We start from the raw sequence: 22393 nt of genomic DNA, 5'->3' as shown, positions 1-22393 counted from the left end.
TATTTCTCATATGTGGAGTGAAAATTCACAGTATGGAAAAACTGAAAGTATCTCTTTTGAGGGGCTCATGTTTTCTCAGCTATGTCACCCATTGTTTTAAGGTTTTCTTCCATGTTTCTACCAAATAATAACAGCTTAAAGCCTATTTAAAATGTTATCAAAAAACCTTTTTTTAATATTTAAAAACCTAAAAGCTAATTTCAGTTATGCTCTCTGCATAAAAAACACAGAGATCAAGAACCAGATTTGCTTGGATTCCCTACACCAGATACATGTTAATGATCATCTAAATTTTGTTGCCTCCACTTCCCAGTAAACACTACTTGGGAATTATTGAAGTGCTCATTATTGTAACTCTGCAAAATTTCATATCTTCTTCCAGGAAGAAACAATAATCTCAGGTGGTTTTCATATAGGCTTGATATTTACAGTTCAGTTTAACATCTTTAATAGAAATTCTATCCCCAGGTGCTTTTAATTTAAACAAAGGTGTTTGAGTGAATTTAAAAAAATGAATTAATTGTTGGCAAAAGGATCTGACATGGTTTTGCTGACACAGTTTTCTCCTGGTTCTCAGCCTACCCCTTGGGTGACTCTTTTCTCAGTTGTATTCGCTGGCTGTTCTTCCGTGTCTCACCCCCCAAATATGGGTGGTCTTCAAGGGACTGTTCTGGCACAAATGTTCTATGTAAGGCTTGGGTGGGGTTCCCACCCTTGAGGGCTTGCCAGCCAGTCCTGCACAGTGGATTTTAATTTGGGGGCCTGGGTATGAGTGAAACTGTAGATCAGATTTTATATATATACTCACCCTGAGGCTGTGGTTGACTGTAACTCTATTGTATTTTGCTCTTTTTTTTTTAATGGCATTTATTAAGCGCTTACTATGTGCAAAGCACTGTTCTAAGCTCTTCAAAGCACTTAGTACAATGCTCTGCACACAACCAATCAATCAATGGTATTTATCCTAATAATAATAATTACAGTACTTGATAAGCACTTACTATGTCCCAAACACTGTTCTAAGCACTGGGGTAGGTACAAGTTAATCACGTTGGACAAAGTCCCTGTCCCACATGGGGCTCACACCCTTAGTTTCCATTTTGCAGATGAGGTAACTGAGGCCCAGAGAAGTGAAATGACTTGCCCAAAGTCACATAGCAGAGAAGTGATTAGAATCCAGGTCCTTCTGACCCCAAGGCTCATGCTCTATCTACTAAACCACGCTGCTCTTACTGTGTGCAGAGTGTTCTTCTGAACACTTGAGAGAGTACAACATGACAGAGTTGGTAGACACGTTCCCTGACCACAAGGAACTCAGCGTCTAGAGGGGGACATCAACATCAAAATGCATTACAGATATGTACCCAAGTGCTGTAGGGCTGAGAGTAGGGTGAGTAAAAAGTGTAAATCCAAGTGTAAGGAAGATGTAGACGGGAGAGAGAGTAGGGGAAATGAGAGCTTATTCCGGGAAGGCCTCTTGGAGGAGATGTGATTTTAGTCAGGCTTTGAAAGTGGTGAGTGTGATGGCCAGTCAGATATGAAGGGGGGGGAATGCTCAATAAATACCAATGATTAACTGTTGGGTAAGAGGACGGATCTGGCTACCAATGGCTACCAATCAATCTGCGCATCAGGCAGAAACTCCTCACCCTGGGCTTCAAGGCTGTCCATCACCTCGCCCCCTCCTACCTCACGAGCTCCCTTCTCTCCTTCTCCAGCCCAGCCCGCACCCTCCGCTCCTCTGCCACTAATCTCCTCACCGTACCTCGTTCTCGCCTGTCCCGCCATCGACCCCCGGCCCACGTCATTCCCCGGGCCTGGAATGCCCTCCCTCCGCCCATCCGCCAAGCTACCTCTCTTCCTCCCTTCAAGGCCCTACTGAGAGCTCACCTCCTCCAGGAGGCCTTCCCATACTGAGCCCCTTCCTTCCTCTCCCCCTCGTCCCCTTCTCCATCCCCCCAACCTTACCTTCTTCCCTTCCCCACAGCACCTGTATATATGTATATATGTTTGTACATATTTATTACTCTATTTATTTTACTTGTACAGATCTATTCTATTTATTTTATTTTGTTAGTATGTTTGGTTTTGTTCTCTGACTCCCCCTTCTAGACTGTGAGCCCACTGTTGAGTAGGGACTGTCTGTATATGTTGCCAACTTGTACTTCCCAAGCACTTAGTACAGTGCTCTGCACACAGTAAGTGCTCAATAAATACGATTGATTGATTGATTGATTGATCTGGCTGCATAAGAGCTTTAGCAGTAGGGCTGTGTTGCCAGCTTTCTCTCAGCAACCCACCTGGAGAGCCGTTCACTTTGAAATAGCTTCTACTGGGAATGACCATACCAGCACACGTTGTTTCACCTGTGTGGTGTTTTGGATTACTTTCACCTCTGGTACAAATATAAAATGTTTTTAGATAATCTTTTACACCAATTTTGTCCAGATTGACTTTCTGTCACCCTTTAGTATCAATAGTAATTGTTAAACATTTACGTTGTGTGTAATGAGCAACATGGCCTAGTGGAAAGAGCGCCAGCCTGAAAGTCAAGGGATCAGGGTCTTTATCCCAGCTATGCCATTTCCTTGCTGTAACCTTGGGCAAGTCACTGAATATCTCTTATCCGCAGTTTCCTCATATGTAAGAAGGGGATTAAAATACCTGTTTGCCCTCTTCCTTAGACTCTTGAGCCCCAAGTGGGTCAGTGACTTTGTTCAAACGATTATCTTGTGCCTACTCCAGTGATTAGTACAGTGCTTGCTTGGCACTTAGAAAGCACTTAGTAAATACCACAATTATTCAGCAGCTGGGAGAACCCATAGACATTGATTCAGAACTGGTTCTGAACCCACAAGGGGCTCACAGGGGAAAAAAATTTAAAACGCTAAAATTAACAGTCAAAATCAAGCAGCAGTAAAATAACATAGCAGTTCACTACTCAGGTCAGGACCTCCCTGTACAGTCCATCACAACCTTCCCAACATTGTAAATTCCTTAGGCCATCTTCCTGAGATGTTGGCTAGTGGGATAGTGTCTGGGGACACATTCCCTGGTGTTCCTGATCATCTGTGAAAAGTGAATCTTGTCTTATGCCCTAGCCTCACATTGTATTTACACAAGACTTGGACATATTGGTCGAGCCCCAAAGCAGAATTGAGCCCTAGGCATTGGCTCTCGTGGTTTGTAGCTGTTATAAAATAGCCTTGCCTGAGGGCAGCAAGTGATTTTTATTTTGGGAAGACTGTTGGTAGTCTCGGTGGTGCAGTGCCTGGTGCATGGTGATCAGTGAAGAGGAAAAAGAAGTCTGGTGAAGGAAAGGGAAATGACTTGGTGGGAGGGAGGTGGGGAAGAAGGGAATATAATGAGGTTTCATAGGAAGGAAGCAGTGGGGTGCCCCAGAGAGAAAGTGATGGTAAGAGGGAAATTGCAGAAAGGTGACATTTAGGAGACCATGCTATAGGGAAGGGAGGATCATGCTCTGACTGTGAAACTGGGCTTCTCATGATCTTTGAGTGGTCTTTTATTTCCTGTGCTGCTAGGTATTTTCTTCAACCTTGAAAAGCAAGGCTGCAGTAAAAAATGGGTCACAGCAAATCAGGATCTAGGCAATTGCTTTTCATTCTTAGGCTTCCCTGCCTCCCTAGTTTGCTTACCAGCCAGGTCTTACATCTGTGTCTGTCACTTTGGAATTTAATCATCTTGGTGTAAAGAGAAGTCTTTTTTTTTTTGTATGTCATGCCCCGAATCTAATTGCAGTAGATGCACTAATTAAACTAATTCAATTTTACATATTTGGAGTTAGGGCCTCCCCAATTGAAATACGCAAATGTGTGTAAAGAATAAAAAATATATATTTTACTTTTGAGTCAGGGACCCTCCTACTTTTTTAAAAATTGAGATTGTAACATTCGAATAGGTGGAGTTTGAACTTCTGAACCTACTACTGATATAAAACTACAGCACTGTAACCTCTAACTCCAAGGTTATTTTTTTTGTTGTTACCAAACAGAATTTGCTCTAAGATTTGAGATATTTTACCCTTGAAAAGAGCATGATTATGAATGAGCCCCGTGGCCTGATGACATCTCATTATTACAGGATCAGCCGCTTCCTGTCGGCTGTCCCATAAAAGAGGCAGCAGTTCACGTAGGGGCTCAGATTTCACAGGGTTTTGTAAAGTTCAGGGAGGACGGGGTGGCAGTTTTTCCCAGTTAATAGTTGTCCTTTCTTCCCCTACACTGCCTCAGCCTCCTCCCTGACCCGCAGAAGCCCTGAGAAGCTAGGATTCCTACCTGAACTACTATTGTCAGAGGAATAGCATTGGCTGTATAAAATGAATATTCAGCATCCAGAGAGCAAATTTCTGAAGGATCATCTTGGTCCACTGAAATATAAAGAAAAAAACCCCAAACCTGCTTTGATTTTTATCAAAGTATTGGAACTCAGGGACGGTTTATAGGTGTTGACATTTAGTAAGAGGGTCAAAATAGCTTGGACATTCTTCATTACTGACTTTTGACTGAAATTAAGCGTATGTTAAAACTGCATGGAAAGAATAAGCAAAGTTATCACTCATCCACAGCAAACTGCATTCAAAGAATGAGAAGAACACCTCCACTGGATGAATTGCAGCCACCACCATATCAGGATGACAGTGGCTCTCCACATCTCTCTTGCACACCTTCAGAAATTGGTGACAGTAAATGTGAATTTTCTCACTGCAGTAACAGCCCACGCTGTTCGTATACCAAGTGCCCAAGTGAAGGAAGCACCGGGCATGAAATAGAAAGTTTTCACAATAAAGGCTATGAAGAGGATGTGCCCAGTGATAGCACTGCTGTCCTTAGTCCAGAAGTAAGTACAAGTACATGTGATTTAGCCTGTATATACATATATATAAAGAATGCAAAGTTTATATAAAGAATGCAAAGAATCCTATTGGGTCCATAATGATGGAAGCGCCCTGAGGACAGGTCTTTGGCTTCTATTGCGGGTTCTTAAGTACCTAAGACATTGCTGTACATAGTAGTTTCTCGGTAAATGTTGCTGCAGTGGCTGATTTCTTAATTTCAAAAAGGAAACACTAGGCTACCCAGTTCTAAATTGTGGGATAGCGTTCTTGGAGAACTCCATCTTAAAGAGAGCTCATGCTGTATAGTAGTTACCCCATGTTCAACCCCACATCTACGTACACATATGGGTTAGAAAATAACCTTAGTTTCTTCTGACCCCATATCCCTCTAATTCAGACACATTGTCAGAAAAACCTTCTCTCATTCTGCTTTTGCATCATAGCCTAAATTAGTATAGGTCAGAACTGAGTGTACCAAGTAATACCAAAATGCAAGGAAGGGTACTTTGGATATTGTCCTTTGTGATCTTTCATTCTGAAATAGATTCCCCAGGAAAGAGGATGAAATGTTGAACAGATAAAGATACCATAATCAAATTAAATTTAAAAAAGGGGGAAAACAATCTATAATGAGTTTATCAGCTTTCTCAAATACAACATAAAGATCTTATAGTTAACTGTATTTTAAGAGTTAATTTTGTTTGCATTTCTCTCAGTTTTTGTTTTTGTTTTATCTTTTTGATAATTATAAAATGATTAGAAAAATCTAACCATTCTTATTGCTCAAAATTTCTCTCTGACAAGTTCATTACCATATATAGTGCTTGAAACAATAGTTTCTCATAAGTGCATACATAGTGTATCCTAAATTCAGTCATACATTCCGTAAGTGCAGTGGATGGGGAAACACAGTTGTATGAAAGTAACTAATTAAATATTTTTAACGGGTAAAAAATTGGCGGGGGCGGGTAAAATGTTTTTAAACTTTCGAGAAAATTGTGGTTTGTCTTTAAGACACTTCACAATTCCCCCACGTTCAGGCCGCGCATTCAGTTTGGCTTGAACCACTGCGATAATTTGGGTAAAGAAGAAGAAAAGAGAGGTAACTTCATTCCTTCTCTTGCATCTTGACAAAGGTGACCAAACCAACAGTGGAGTAGAGTTCTGTGGGGGGCAGAAATCTGGGCTGGGCCTACCAAGTTCAGCTTGTAACCTCCCAAATCCAGTACCAGGTCTGGTGTGCAGCATGCCAAATAAGTCATCATCATCATCATCATCAATCGTATTTATTGAGCACTTACTGTGTGCAGAGCACTGTACTAAGTGCTTGGGAAGTACAAATTGGCAACATATAGAGACAGTCCCTGCCCACCAGTGGGCTCACAGTCTAAAAGGGGGAGACAGAGAACAAAACCAAACATACTAACAAAATAAAATAAATAGAATAGATATGTACAAGTAAAATAAATAAATAAATAAATAGAGTAATAAATATGTACAAACATATATACATATATACAGGTACTGTGGGGAAGGGAAGGAGGTAAGATGGGGGGGATGGAGACATCTCACATCTAGGTAGTATCACCTCCTATGTGCCTGTACTTTCTGGAAATTATCCCAGTGGACAACCATGCATGTGCAGTAGCCCCCCAGCTACTCCACTGCCACCTCCATGTCCTGAATCCCATAAAGCAAAGGAGCAAGGCTGGGAAGAAATACTCTAGACTGTAAGCTCACTGTGGGCAGAGAATGCGTCTGTTCTATTGCACTCACCCAAGCGCTCAATAAATACTATCGACTGACTGATTGGAATAAGGAGGTGAGCACCAAACTCCAGCCCAATCCCAATGTTAAACATCTTAATCTTAGCAGTACAAAAAAATTAGATCACAGTTATCTTTGCTAATGACGCATATTTTTCTACTTCTCCAAAACTGAAGTTGAAAAATATGGAAACCAAATGCAACTCCATTGGAGTCCAATGTTTCGTTGCCTTTTTTTTCTTTCAGTGGTACATGTTAAGCACTTACTTTGTGCCAACCAACGTACTAAATTCTGGAGTAAATGCAAGATCATCAGGTCGGAGGCATGGAGCTCACAGTCTAAATGGGAAGGAGTAGGGTTTAATTCCCATTTAACAGATGAGGTATCTGAGGCACAGAAGAGTTAAGTGGCCTGCCCAAGGCCATACAGCAGACAGTTATGCAGAGCTGGGATTAGTACCGAGTTCTTCTCATTCCCAGGCTCATGCTTTATCCACCTTCTTGTTTGGGTAGATTGCATTGGCCTGTGATTGAAACTGACTGTTAGAGTTTGCTTCTTCATTTCAATGAGTCAGAGGATCATGTTCCATGTCATTCGATCTTTAAGGAAAGTCAGGTATTTAAGAAAAAAATGTTGAAAATCTAGAAACATTGAAATTTGTTTTCCTTAGGATATCTCAGCTCGAGGATCGTCTTCACAGCTTCCTAAACCTTTTGATCCTGAGCCAGAAGCTAAATTTGGCACACTGGATGTGACTTTTGACTATGACTCACAAGAACAGAAGCTTCTGGTAACAGTGACAGCTGTCACAGACATACCCACATATAACAGGACAGGTGGCAACTCATGGCAAGTACACCTTGTTCTTCTACCTATAAAGAAACAAAGAGCAAAAACCAGCATCCAGCGGGGTCCGTGCCCTGTCTTTACCGAGACATTCAAGTTTAATCATGTCGAATCTGAGATGATTGGGAACTACGCAGTTCGGTTCAGACTGTACGGTGTGCGTCGGATGAAGAAGGAAAAGATTGTGGGAGAAAAAATTTTTTATTTAACCAAGTTGAATCTTCAAGGGAAGATGTCATTACCAGTTATATTGGAACCTTCTTATCTGTCCGTGAGTATCTCATAAAGTATCGTCAGAATACAATGTGATAAATAACTGGGTAGTTCTAGAAGTATTTTGAAATATATACATGCATGTGCATTTATGTGTAGGCAAACCCATGGGCTAAATGTAAAAGTGTCCTCATTTCCTCAGCTATAGGTGAAATTGGACATTTTAGTTTGTCTCTGGGAGCGAATATGTTTGTGTGTAACAATAAGAATAATTAATATACTTGTTAAACACTTTTTATGTGCTCAGAGCTGGGGAGATACAAGATAATCAGATCCCCATTTGACAGGAGGCAAACAGACACACAGAGGAAGTAAAGTGACTTGCCCAAGGTCACACAGCAGGCAAGTGGTGGAACCAGGATTGGAACCCAATCCCCTGTCTCCCAGGCCCCTTTTTTTCCTCTTAACCAAATCAGCTTTCATAATCTACTTTCCTCATGACAGTGTATCTTAACAAAATATAGTGATCTATATCAATCAATCAATCGTATTTATTGAGTGCTTACTGTGTGCAGAGCACTGTACTAAGCGCTTGGGAAGTACAAGTTGGCAACATATAGAGACAGTCCCTACTCAACAGTGGGCTCACAATCTAGAAATTTTGAAGTTCCAGGTAGGTAAGTACAGTTATTTGTGTGCACAAGCTGCTCCTGCCTTTTTCTTTTTGGTTCTGACTGTACTGTGGGCAGGGTTGAAATTAAGCCTATTTTCTTAGTGGAATGGCCACGCATTTAAAACCACTGCTGCAGCACGTGGCTTCACCAGGGATGTGGAGGGAAGGCAAATGGGCATTGTATGTGCGTGGGGGGCGGGTGGGAGGATGGAGGGTGGGGCACAGTGGCGAGCAAGCAATCAATCAAGCAATCGTATTTATTGAGCGCTTACTGTGTGCAGAGCACTGTACTAAGCGCTTGGGAAGTCCAAGTTGGCAACATATAGAGACAGTCCCTACCCAACAGTGGGCTCACAGTCTAAAAGCAATGCACAGGGTAGGGAGATGAAGCTCCCTTGACGGCGGGAGGGTGGGGCAAAGCATTTGAAACCATGGGCTCCTGCGGTCGGTGGAGGTGGCGAGTGGGCATTGCGTGGCGGGAGAGGGTGGGCGACGATTGCTCCAGCTTGCCCTGCGGCCCCAGAGATCCCCGAACTGAGGCCCACGTCTTATTGGCCATAGAACTGAAGCAGCAGGTACGTGGGCCTGCCTTTCCTTCACCCACTCGCCCTAGCGGCCCCCGAGCTCGGCCTCCTCCCCGAGTCATGATGCGCTCGCTGCCAAAGGAAAAGAAAAGAGGGTCCACTTGGAAGTAACTCCTACCAGAATGGTTACGCTGGCATTTAAATCTATTTCGGTCATTGAGTAATAACAGTTTTTTTGGGTTGATGTGAGGAGGTGGTGGCTATTTTTTTTTCCTTTATAATCGGGAACCAGGTTTCCCTATATGGATTAATTCTGTTTATGACATTCTAAGATATTACATGTTTTAAATGCCTTTTTATGGAGGCTGATTTACCTCGATTGTAGAGAAGCAATTCTGATTTTTCCCTTTGACTCCCTGAGAGGTTGAAAATGTTGATCTTGGAAAGATTTGGTCACCATCTGCTCGTTAAAAAAACAAACCCAAAAACCGGGTTGGTTATGCACGGCTAGTGTACACATACACTGTGTATATGCAAAGATTAACTTTTGCAGAGGTTGTTGCATTTGCTTTTTGCAGTACCTAGTGCTGCTTTTTAATTAGGAGTCATAGTAATAGTAATAGTAGTTATTGAGCACCTACTGAATGTAATGCATTGTCGTAATCACCTGGGAAGTAAACAGAAGCAAAAGAGAGGTTCCTTGCCCAAAAGGAGTAATTCTGCTACCGTGCTCTTCTTCTAACCTGTACTGAACAAGTGCTACTGGTTGCTGATCGCCACACACTGGGTTGGTATAGCTGCTCATGTCTCCACCCTTCCACACTTAGGCTACTTCATATTTCACTTTGCCGCCCCAGCTCTTTTTCTGAAATCTGTTCGGTCCATGTCTCCCCATTCCTCGAAAACCTCCAACGGTTTCCCATCTCTGTGTGCATCAAGCCAAAACTTCTCACCATCAGCTTTAAGGCACTTAAATAATTTCTCCTTCTCCTACCAAACCTCGCTCCTCTCCCAGTACAATCCAGCCTGCACACTTTATTTCTGTAGCAATTGGGTCCTCACCCGGAAGCACTTAGGAACTCACCTCACCCCTTCTCCCCACAGCATTAATAAACTTGTCTTTCGGCTCAGTTTTTTCTCTTACCTCTTATTTATTTTAGTGTCTGTCTCCCCTGCTCAGAATCTTGAGGTTAGGGATCATTTCTGTTACCTCTGTTGTATCCACTCAAGTGTTTAGTACAGGGCTCGGCTGAGTAAGTGCTCACTCAGTAAACATGCTTACTACAACTAAATATGGCAACAGTATGTTTTAATTGCCGCTTTCCATGGTAATACTTGAATTAATTCAGAGGCTCTTGAACTAATAGGGGATTGCCACTTAGATTAATAAGCAAGGTGGAAGACACTTAATCCAAATGTGTTTATTTGATTATGAAATTCTTCCAACTTCTTCACAGTGTGTAAAATATTAGTTACTTTAATTAAAAGCATCTGAAGATACGCCAAACATAAGCCATTAAATGTATTTCAGAAATTGCTTCAAAACAATTCATCCTTTTTCAGATATGGACCATGAAACCTGCCGGGGTCATATCTAATCATCTCATCACTTGGCTGTTTTAGCTTTCACTACGTTCATTTGTAAGTTCAATTGTATTTATTGAGCCCTTACTGTGCGCAGGGCACTGTACTAAGTGCTTGGGAGAGTACAATGCAACAACAGACAGATACATTCCCTGATCACAATGAGTTTACAGTCTAGAATGGGGGAGACAGACATTAATATAAATTAAAAAATTACAGATATGTACATAAGTGCTGTGGGGCTGGAAGGGGGAATAAAAAAAGGGAGCAAGTCAGGGTGACAAGTGAATGGCAGAACAGGGATGGGGGCTTAGGGAAGGCCTTTTCATTCAATCGTATTTATTGAGTGCTTACTGTGTGCAGAGCATTGTACTAAGCACTTTTGGAGGAGAGTTGAAAAATGTATGAGAGAAGACTATCCTTGGTTTACTACTTTGAGTCAGTTCTTCTTTGACCGTTTTCCTGTCTTCATTTAAGAACTGGGTACTCCCATCCTCTCTTTTTTATGCCTGAGAGAATCACTAGACAGAATTTCTGCGCTGTTTTCTTCAGCAAGGGACACTGTGCTACTTTTGGGTTGAAATTATGGAGCAAACCATGATATGCCATAGGTATAAAATATGCCAGATTTGACTAGCACCCAGGAATTACAGTTACTCCTTTCTGCTAAAATGATTACATAGCATTTTTAAACAGTGTACGTTGGGTTTCAAAGCTTTAAAAAAAATTACAGATTCAAATACGATTTTAAATTTTAAGGTTTTTCCGAGAGAAGGTGAATCCAAGGTTGGATTTTCAGTGAATTGATATCATTCTGCATTTGGCCCCTAGAGACCTATAGTCACAGTGGACTTGGCCCCATTTTAGCTAGTTGACTTTAACATCTTTTCATATCAGAAACTGATGAAATTTGTATGACTTTATAGAGTAATTTGAAGAACTCAAGGAAAAAAATGTAAAACTGGTGCCTTAGATTGAAAGTCTTGGTGGTTTAGTGTCTTTCGGGGATGCCACTGACAAATTAACAGGAAAAAAAATCCCTAAAGGAGAACCTGGACAAAGGGAAGCATGGCCTAGTGGATAGAGCACGTGTCTGGGAGTCAGAAATTGCTGTACTACTATACTAATTACTAGTATAATTACTAATACTATTACTAATACTATACTATAGATTGTAAACTGTAGATGGATGCAAAAACTTGCCGGTGCTACTACTGAGGATTAGCCTCCCCATACTCAAGGCGGAGTCATCTGCATTGATTCTTCCTGACAACGACAGAAGTGACCCCTTTTAGTTCCCAGAAGGAACAGTGTTTTTTTGTTTGTCTTTTATAGTATTTGTTAAGTGTTTACTCTGTGGCAGGCACCATACTAAGCACTCGCCATTTTACAGAGGATGGAACTAAGGCACAGAGAAGTTAAGTGACTTGCCCAGGGTCACACAGCAGACAAGTGGAGGACCCGGGATTAGAACTCAGATCCTTCTGACACCCAGGCCCGTGCTCCATCCACTAGGCCATGCTGCTTCTCAGTGGTCTGAGTTGATGGCAGAGGTGAGGAGTGGGTGTGCACAATTGTGTTGGTGTCTCTTTCCTGCTGTTGCCAAGGCCAAGTTCAAGGGAAGGATCATTCGTTATTCAATCGCATTTATTGCGTGCTTACTGTGTGCAAAGCACTGTACTAAGCTTGGGAGAGGACAGTGTAACAGCAAACAGACATATTCCTGCCCACAACGAGCTCACAGTCTAGAGGGGAAGATGGACATTAATATAAATAAATAAGTACATAAATAAATTACGGATATATACTTATGTACTGAGGGGATCATCTGGGTGAGAGTCCTTGACACTGTGTGAGGTGTGGTTGTGTGTGTATCTAAGATGCATACATGTGCCTGAGTCTGTTAACCTCTCTATTTGTCTCATTCTATCTATTCCTGCCTGTTTCTTTGTGTCTCTCTATGTCCTTGATACTATGTTTCTCTATTTCTGCTTGTCCTCTCTTTCCCTGTTTTCTGTTCTGTTTGTGTAGTAATAATGATGACAACTGTGGTATCTGTTAGGTATTTACTGTATTCCAAGAACTGAACGAAGCTTGGGGTAGGTACAGGATAATCTGGTTGAACACAATATATCCCACAGAGGACACACCAGTCTAAGGGGGAGGGACAACAGGTATTGAATCCTTTTTGAACAGATAAGGAAATTGAGGCACAGATATGTTAAGTGATTTGCCAAGGTCACACAGCTGATAAATGGCAAAGCTGAGATTCAAACCCAGGCCCCCCGACTCCCAAACCTGCGCACTTTCCACAAGCCTGCATTTTCTGTTTCTCACTTTCTGCGTCTTTGTTTCTCTGTTTTTTCATGCATCTCTCTGACAGATGTGGCAGTTTGCAGTTACATTGTACTCTCCCAAGCATTTAGTACAGTGCTTTGCACACAGTAAGCGCTCCATAAATACATTTGAACAAACGAATGAATCAATGAATCAAAGTTAGGTGGGCAGGCAGCATGTTGGGAAGCCCATGCAAAAGCTGTATTTCTGACTACATATGGACCAAGTGATCGCAGTCAAGGCCCGATGGTGTGCCATGCTGCCATAGTCCAGAAGGCAGTTGTGTTGGTAATAAGGTATTTGGGGAGAGAAAGAAGCTTCTGGATGAGAATACAGTGGACAGCCATTGTATAAGGAGAGACTGTCTGAGCTCTTCAGTCTTTGAACTCAAAGGCTTAGAGATGATTGAAGTTTACAAAATCATGAAGGATGTGGACTGGGCAAATGTGGGCTCACTATTTTACTGAACCCCACTCACACTAGGACAAAGGGGGGAATTTGCTGTTGGTGGATCCCAGGCAAATACGAAAAATGGCATAATGTAGGGTAAACATAAGGAATTTATCATCATAAGAAGTTGGCCTCAAATACTGGTAGGTTGATGAGACATTTGGATAAATTTGTGGACATGAGATGCATAATGAATACCGAGGGGAAAAATTACAGAGGAAGAAGGAACTCGAGAGGGTTAGAAGGATTAGGGATGTTACACCAGTTCCGCCAGGTATCCTATTGTGACTCTTGAACTATGGTCTCCTGTAGTCATGACCTTTCTGATATTGTATTTTGGTCTTATAAGGAAGGCTTCTATATAATAATGTTGGTATTTGTTAAGCGCTTACTATGTGCAAAGCACTGTTCTAACCGCTGGAATAATAATAATGGCATTTATTAAGCGCTTACTATGTACAAAGCACTGTTCTAAGCACTGGGGAGGTTACAAGGTGATCAGATTGTCCCACGGGGGGCTCACAGTCTACATCCCATTTTACAGATGAGGGAACTGAGGCCCAGAGAAGTGAAGCATCTTGCCCAAAGTCACACAGCTGACAATTGGCAGAGCCGGGATTTGAACACATGACCTCTGACTCCAAAGCCCGGGCTCTTGCCACTGAGCCATGCTTGTTCTCAGTGTGTCTTGGACAGAATCACAAAGAACTCCAAGGTGCTGATGACAAGTTGTTTGGTTTGCTTCAAATAGTTCGGTGATTTCAGAATTATTTTCATCAAACCAGTTACGATTATGTGGGCAAACAGGCCCCAGTCTGAAATGTACACAGCGTCTCATAGGCTCCCATTCACTGCTCACATTTCTAGCAGCAGATGGTGTTCCTTGATCCAATAGAACGGATGTGATGTTGTCACAAGGCCCCTTGAAGATATCTTCATTCTCCAGGAGTTTGATGTTAAGCCATCTGGTGGGTTTAGATGCCACACTGCAATACGTTGGTGTCACTAGTGAAAGCTTGGATCATGTCAAGCGATAATTAGCTAAACATTCGGTACTGAGTATGTCAGCGGTAAATTGAATTATTTGGGATGATTAATCAAAAAGGTGTCTCTAGATCTTGGTAACATCTATGGTGTCTTTCTCTTATTAAGTAAGTGTTAGGTTTTCCTGATGACTACAGGTTGATATTAGCACACTTGCCGAATGAGAGTAGACCATTGCTATTAGGTTTTCAAAGCCCATGTGACCAGTCAGTCAGTCAGTGGTATTTATTGAGTGCTTACTGTGTGCAAAGCACTGTAATAAGTGCTTGGGAGAGCACAATATGACATGTGCCCTGACCACAAGAAGCTTACAGTTTAGAGGGGAGCAGACCTAATGATTTCATTTTTCATAATTCAGGATAATTGCCTAGCCAGGTTTGGAAATTTTCCAAGACAATTAACCAGTCATATATGGACAAAGTTGAGACCTCTCTGTCCAGATCCCTGCAGAATTGCAGAATTTTACTTTCTTACCGGACTCAGTCACATTGGAGGCATAGGTGCTAATGCAAGTAACAGCATTTTTCTTTTCTACAGGAAAGGGAGGGTGTATTACATAAAGGAAAATGCAATTTTCTGGTCAAATTTGGAAAACACGAGACCAGTGCCATCATGAATGGGAATCCTACCTTTGGCTCCTCACTCAGGAAAGAGAACATCTCCAGAAGGCTATCCAATTCCTATCAGCGGGGCTCTTGTTTTTCTTAATTAAAGAATGTTTAGTCCATGTCTTTTCAGGTGCTGTTGTTCATTCTAGACAACTGCTGATCTCATTTTGTAGCATCCTGATTTTTCATGGCCCAGTGCTTAGTTTCTTTATATTTGCTAGTTTTTCTATTGATTATTGACCTTCAAGATTAAAACCCACCAGCCACATTCCACATTTTGCCTAGCCTTTTCCTTATTCGGGGTAAAGTATCTTTCTAAATAGGCCTACAGAGGAAGCTGTAGTAAAAAAAAACCCTCTTCAGCATCTATATTTTCTGATCACTACAACAGGAAACATGGCACCTTTTAATATAAAATGAAACCATTATAGATCTTAATAGAGACAGTTATTTAGCAAAACTACAAGCACACACTCCAGCTAGGGAGATAAGAACAGCTAACAATTGGGGAGCTATTTTCAAGGATAGAGATTAATCGAGGCAGAGGTACAGGCAACCTTTGTGTAAATTAGATTTGTATTTTAAATCCAACAGGTTAGAAAGGGATTAAAAAACAGGAAGTCAGATTTAGATTTCAGGTCAGAAGAAGATTTTTAATATGCTGGAAGCTTGTGTATCAAATGTGAAATTTATGGGAGGCCAAAATGGACTTTTAAAAATAGTGTACTAGAAGATATCTGAGATTTTCATGGATAAATTAGATATAAACTTGGAGCTCAAGAACTAAAATATTCAACATACACAGAAATAAATGAAAAATACCATACTCTTTTCCTTAAGTTTCACATTTTCCTTTATGTAATTCAGTTTTCCAAGTTATTAATTTCAGCAGTTCACATTTTCACTAGGAAAAGTGAATAAATAGAAAGAGTAAGATTAGTTGGTAATTTGGGGTTGGGGTGGAAGATGGTGACAGGGATAAATTTGGGTCTGAATGAGCAGTACACCCTGTAATTAGGGACAGTTGAGAAGCGTGAAACAAGGGGAGAAGAGAAAAGTAATGCCCTTCTCTGCATACAGAAGAAGAGAAAACGACTAGGGAGAACTCTAACATTCAAGTTCAAAATCCTACCTCCAGGCTTTTAAAAATATTCTGTTTAGGGATATCAAGATGGTGGGCATCTTGAGTATATGTTTTCGCAGTCAATACTAGCAGCTGTGAAATTAGAAATGTGTCTTTTTAAAATAGAGCTTTCTTTCTTTTACTGGTACTGATGCCCTTTTCCCTTGTTTGTTACACAGTGCTAGCATTGTTCCATCTGCTATTCTCCTTGTCTGTTTCCTGACCACCGAGGGGATGGATGGTCATGAAGGAGTAGTATTTTTCCTCTGGGCCTTTCTTGAGGTCTAGCCCTAACAGAAAAAATGAAGGAAATAGGAAACTGCTAAGCATCCACAATAGGACTTCCCTTAGAAATTTCACTGAAAATGTATCCTAAATGGCAGCCCAATCAGAGCAAATGTCTCTAAAGACCAAGTATGTCCGGGAGCCAAAATGGGCACCCTGCTTTTAGGATATATAACTTAAGAGCTTGAAATATTTAATTCAGCGGTGTGCTGTATAGTGGGCTTTTCTCAGGAAGGGTATAAAAATGGCATTTATTCTGACCTGTTTTTACATATAGAGGATAGCCTGGGTTACAAGCACCTCACAATATGTGCAATCCAGAGGTATATCTGCAGTTTCTGGCTTACCGAAGCCTTATAATGCCCCACCCCAGTGTGACATCTAGTTACTGCAGATGAGAGAAACAGCGTGGCGCAGTGGATAGAGCACAGGCTTGGAAGTCCGAAGGTCGTGGGTTCAAGCGCTTAATAAATGCCTTCATTATTAAATCCTGGCTCCGCCACTTGTCTGCTGTGTGACCTCGGCCAAGTCATTTCATCATCATCATCATCAACAATCGTATTTATTGAGCGCTTACTATGTGCAGAGCACTGTACTAAGCGCTTGGGAAGTACAAATTGGCAACATATAGAGACAGTCCCTACCCAACAGTGGGCACTTCTCTGGACCTCCATCTGGAAAATGGGGATTGAGTCTGTGAGCCCCACGTGGGACGGGGACTGTGCCCAACCTGATTTGCTTGTATCCTCCTCCTCAGTGTTTAGGACGGTGCCTGGCACTTAGTAAGCGCTTAACAAATACCGTAATAATAATAACTATTATTATTATTATTATTATGCCCTGACCCTTTGCAACCAATCCCTGTCAGCAAGTGTTCTGCTCCCCTACCGAACCCCAGACTCGACCCCGTCCACCTCTGCCTCCTGTCCTGCTGCCTGCTTTCCAGTACTTTTTCCTCTTTTTCCTCTGTTTGAACGTTCATCATTCCCACCACAGGCCGTGCTTGTCTGCACTTTGGCAGCTGTGGCTGGGGTAGAGAGGTAGGGCTACAAGCCAGGAAGTAGAAGGAGAAGGACCAGGCTCTCAGGAACGGCCGTGGCTGTGATTCAAGTTCCAGCAAAGAAAATAATATCGGAGCACATTGCAAGGGGCTGGGGAGACAGAAGAAGAGGGGATGCAGTTCAGAGCGTGAGGAGAGGAGCAGAAAAGCCACGGAAAACAGGGAAAGAATGAGTAGGGGACCCAGGGAAGGATTTGCAGGAACACTTACTTCCAGGGCCCGGTTACCATGTCGGAGCTAGTTCTTCCTAGCTATTTGCTTGAAAGTATATGGGAAAACATATCTCACTACACAGCCATGTTTTTGAGGAATATAGCCCAGTTTGTCATGGGATACACCTTCCCATACTTTATCTAAATTAACTGATCAAATAAGCAAGGACAATTTATGTTATTGTCCTCCTTACCTTCAAAAATGCTGCTGCCGGCCATAGTGGAACCTCACCAGGCCTGACTGGTTACCCGGTGAGATTTGTTGGGGCTGAGAGAGTTGATGTTCGCGTACCTTCGGCTTCTTTCCCAGTCAGGGGTGACCAATGAAGACTCACCTAGAACTGGAAGATGATAAACATTCTTTTTAAATAGATGAGATCCAGGAAAATGAGTCTAAAATTTGATTCCTTGATTTAAATAAGTCTGGGAAGAGTTGCTAATTGCAGATCTGAGATGATGTAACTCCTTTTATACATTAAATTGAAGAGATTTTTTGTTTCCACGATCGGTTTCCCATTCTGGTATTCCCACTTCTGTTTAAAAAAATAAAATAAAAATGAAAAAAAAATCTGTTGGCACTTGTAGTGAGCCAGAAAACTGCTGTCTATTGATAGTTACATTCAACTTTATGCAAGACAGGGAGCAGTTTGGCCCAAATGTGATTCTACTTGGTAAGCATATGTACATGTTCCTGAATGCTATTTGTATCATCCAGTAGAAATTGAGTTACGACTTCTGATATGGAAGAGTACATTTCACCTGTTGGCCTTGCAACTGTTGTGTATTTCCCACAGGTTTGGGAGTTTTTTTAGATTCTGAGCATTCAAATACAAATCTTAGTCCAAAGGTTATTGTTATTGATTATTATTATATTGTACTCTCCCAAGTGCTTAATATAGTGCTCTGTACATAGTTAGCACTCAGTAAACCCCAAAGATAATTATAGGAAGATTTAATGAGGTCTCAAATGCAGCTTTGACAAGGATTCTTGCTTCAAACTATTTCCATCAATATTTTTTTCTTATTTTGTACGTGTTTTCAAGGTATCCTGTGTTCTCGGAAACACATAATGACTGTTGACTTTTCTAACTTAGCCCTCGATAGACTTTCAGCCTGCATCATGGCTGTATTGTTTCCTTCTTCCAGTCTGCTTGGGACAAGTAATCGTAGAATGCTTCTAACAGGAACTCTTTTCTTTCTGATGTACACTAAGGCATGATAGGCTTGTGCCCATTTTTGTTTTGGTTTTCTTTTGGAGTTTCTCTCATAGTTTTATATATTTGTTGGCGATAATTAATCTTTTTATCAAAACAGCATTTAAAAATGATCAGAGACCTCAGTGGATTAGACCATCTCAGTTAGCCCATTTGGGAAGGCATTTCCGTTTTAACTTGCTTGACTTGTGGAATTGAATTTCAATATTATCTGTTCTAATGCCGAAGATGAGGCCACACAAAACATAGAAAATATACCATCGTGCCCATGCCTCAGCTATTGAGGAAGTCACCAGAGCAGTCAGAGCCATGAAGAATGTACATCTACACATATTGGCAAAGGGTACATTGGTTAAACAACTAAACAAGCTTTTCCTCAATATACAGGCGTTCCTCCTACAATACAGTGGTGGCCTTACAGTACCCCCCCCCCCCCCCCCCATTATCAACAAAAATATGTTAGGTCAAAGGTAAATAAGGGAATAAAGGGAAGGTAGTTTGAAAACATTTGCAACAGTACACGGCTTCTTTCACACTAGTGAAATTCAAGAAGGCTGTGGAACACAAAAAAACTTGTTTCAAGCAGACTGCGTTGTCTTAAACATTCTCTGATATTGTAGGCCATTAGCACTGCACAGGTAACTGCTTAGTTGCAACTATTTAGCCCCAAATTTCCTGGGTCCAGTAAGTGATGGAGTGCGTTTTAAGCAGTTGCAAATTAGTTCCCTGTGCAGCGCTTATGAATTACTGGTACATGATCCTGTGATTCTGATTGATGTAAGCTTTAAGAGTATACCTGTACAAAGGTGCGTGTCGCAGCCAAGTCATTGTGGTGGTAGGGTGACTTTATTCCCCTATTGTTCTGTCAAGGACTAGCCAAACTGGTGCTCTAAAACATTGCTGCTAGAATACAAAGATGCCACGATTATCAGAAGAAAGGTGGAGTATCAATCATGCTATCAACTATCAAAGCATCTCACTACTCTCCGTTACTTGCAAGATTGTAGCCCGTAGTGCTTCTGGGCTGATTACCGAAGAATATGTTGACGCACACTACCAGAATCACAGTGTGGCTTCAGACCACAGCAGGCCACACTGGACATGATTCAACCTGAGACCTGGATGCCGGTGTTAGAATATGATGCTATTCCTCTGGGAAACCCAAATCAACAAGCCGTGAAGTCTGGTGAGATAGAAAAGGACGGTAGCCAGCTGGCCTACTCAGTCCTTTTCTGGCTTCTAGGGCCAGGATGGGCAAGCTTGGAGGAGCGGGGAGATGGGTGCGGTGTAATGGAGCCCAATCTCCCTTAATACGGCGATACCAAATCCAAAACTTACTCAGTTCATGTGCTATTAGAGCTGTTCATCATACAAACTGACTCTTCATCATCCCAAAAGCATCCCGATATTCCAGACTGCAGCGATTATTTTATTCATTTCCGGTATTATTTTTGCCCCACAAGGGTAGAACTTGCCAGGAAGGAATACACTTTTTAGAAACACTTTTTCCAGTTTCCTTTCCTTTTCAGGGTTCGCCGTTCCTTCCTAAATAAATATTCCAAGCAGCGCTTCTAAATGGAGCTCTCTTTTGCCTGATGTACGCTAGAGTCCCATACACGTTTTTGTTTTGGTTGTGTTTGGAGTTTCTCTTATTCATTCATTCATTTAATTGTATTTATTGAGCGCTTACTGTGTGAAAAGCACTGTACTAAGCGCTTGGGAGTTTCTCTTATTCATTCATTCAATTGTATTTATTGAGCGCTTACTGTGCGCAGAAGTACAAGTTGGCAACGTATAGAGACGGTCCCTACCCAACAGCGGGCTCACAGTCTAGAAGGGGGAGACAGACAACAAAACAAAACATATTAACAAAATAAAATAAATAGAATAAATATGTACAAGTAAAATAGAGTAATAAATATGTACAAACATATATATATATATATATATATATATATATATATATATATATGTACAGGTGCTGTGGGGAGGGGAAGGAGGTAGGGCAGGGGGGATGGGGAGGAGGGGGAGAGGAAGGAGGGGGCTGAGTGTGGGAAGGCCTCCTGGAGGAGGTGAGCTTTCAGTAGGGCTGAGAAGGGAGGAAGAGAGCTAGCTTGGTGGATGGGCGGAGGGAGGGCATTCCAGGCCAGGGGGAGGACATGGGCCGGGGTCGACGGCGAGAACGAGGCATGGTAAGGAGGTTAGCGGCAGAGGAGCAGAGGGTGCGGGCTGGGCTGGAGAAGGAAAGAAGGGAGGTGAGGTAGGAGGGGATGAGGTGATGGACAGCCTTGAAGCCGAGTGTGAGGAGTTTTTGCCTGATGCGTAGGTTGATTGGTAGCCACTGGAGCTAACCTCATTCTTGTCCCTCTTGCTTCAAGTCTTCTTGCTCATTCCCTTTCTCCCAACTTGGAACCCCTCCCTTTCGTATTTGACAGTTCTCAGCACTTTCCCCACCTTCAAAGGCCTTCTAATATCACATCTCCTCCTGAAGGTCTCCCTGAAATAATTTCTAATCTCCCCAGTTTATATCCACCAATTACCGCTTCAGCACTCTCAAACTTCTGTAGCGTAAGGTATGCCTTTCCTTCTTCCTTTGTGGAATTTATTTTCGGGACTGCCTCCCACCAGAGAGCAAGCTCTCTGAACGAAGGACTCATGCCTGTTAATTCTACTGTACTCTCCTAACTGCTCTGCACAAGTAGGTGCTCAATAAATGATATCGACTGATTAATCCACTAGCCCTGTTCATTCCCATTTAATGTGATTTTAGCATAGTTACACTGCCACCGTTTTCATACAGACCAGGTAAAGGAAAGCACTCTGACTTGAGCAATAGAGAGCAAAGAAAGGCTGAAGAAACCAGGTCGTCATTTTAAAATGCAGATTTTCTTAGTTAACAAAGAACCGGTGATGAGAAATATTCAAAATAATATATAAGCAAAAATGTTTAAATATTTTTCAGAGTTTTCCCACAAGGTGTCAGCATCTCTTTAAACCATAGTGAACTTGGCAAGGTAGCAATTATTTAGAATTAGAGGTCTGAATTTACCCAAAATTCCAAATTTACTAGTAAATAAATATGCTGGTATTTGGAATGAATTATTTAACTTATTTGTTTCCTGGGTCATCTAGTATTCTGAAGTGGTGTCTTTTTAAATATTTTCTGGCAAGACATTCTCATATTAGGCATTGTAGACATTTTTATCTAATGTAGGTTTTTGATTTGGGAGTTTTGACCTTTCAGAAAAATCATCCCAGGCGGAAATTAGTTATAGCAGGGGGCAGCACCGTCATTCAAAGCTTGAAAACGATGGCAATAATAAATAAATCATCAGTGGTATTTACTGAGTGCTTACTATGCGCAGAGCAGTGTATTAAGCACTTGGAAGAGTACAGTACGATAGAGTTGACAGACATGTTCCCTGCCCACAGTGAGATCATGTTAATAAAGAGAGGATTTTGTCATAGTCAGTTGGGTTCACAGTAGTGTCTGAACAAAAGCTTTTAAGATATTTTAGCAATTGCTTAGTACCTTAATTTTCTGAATCCTATTCTGTTACTGTTCCTAAGCAAAAGTTTCTTCTAGCTGTATGCTTTA

The 22393-nt window shown here is 41.7% G+C and overlaps 1 protein-coding gene across 3 annotated transcripts in view; it reads left to right on the top strand.

The window, feature by feature from the left end:
• SYT14 (synaptotagmin 14) overlaps positions 1 to 22393 on the top strand; it is a 97635-nt gene that overhangs the window by 65391 nt on the left and 9851 nt on the right. For all 3 annotated transcript variants that reach the window (XM_038761323.1, XM_038761322.1, XM_038761324.1), the window contains exons 5-6: positions 4586 to 4857; positions 7293 to 7739. In XM_038761323.1, coding sequence (XP_038617251.1) covers positions 4586 to 4857; positions 7293 to 7739 — 719 coding nt within the window. The remainder of the gene's footprint in view (positions 1 to 4585; positions 4858 to 7292; positions 7740 to 22393) is intronic.

Source organism: Tachyglossus aculeatus, chromosome 19 (genome assembly GCF_015852505.1).
Source record: "Tachyglossus aculeatus isolate mTacAcu1 chromosome 19, mTacAcu1.pri, whole genome shotgun sequence".
NCBI lineage: Eukaryota > Metazoa > Chordata > Mammalia > Monotremata > Tachyglossidae > Tachyglossus > Tachyglossus aculeatus.
The sequence above is the reverse complement of the archived record's forward strand: the minus strand, read 5'-3'. Positions and strand labels throughout refer to the sequence as shown.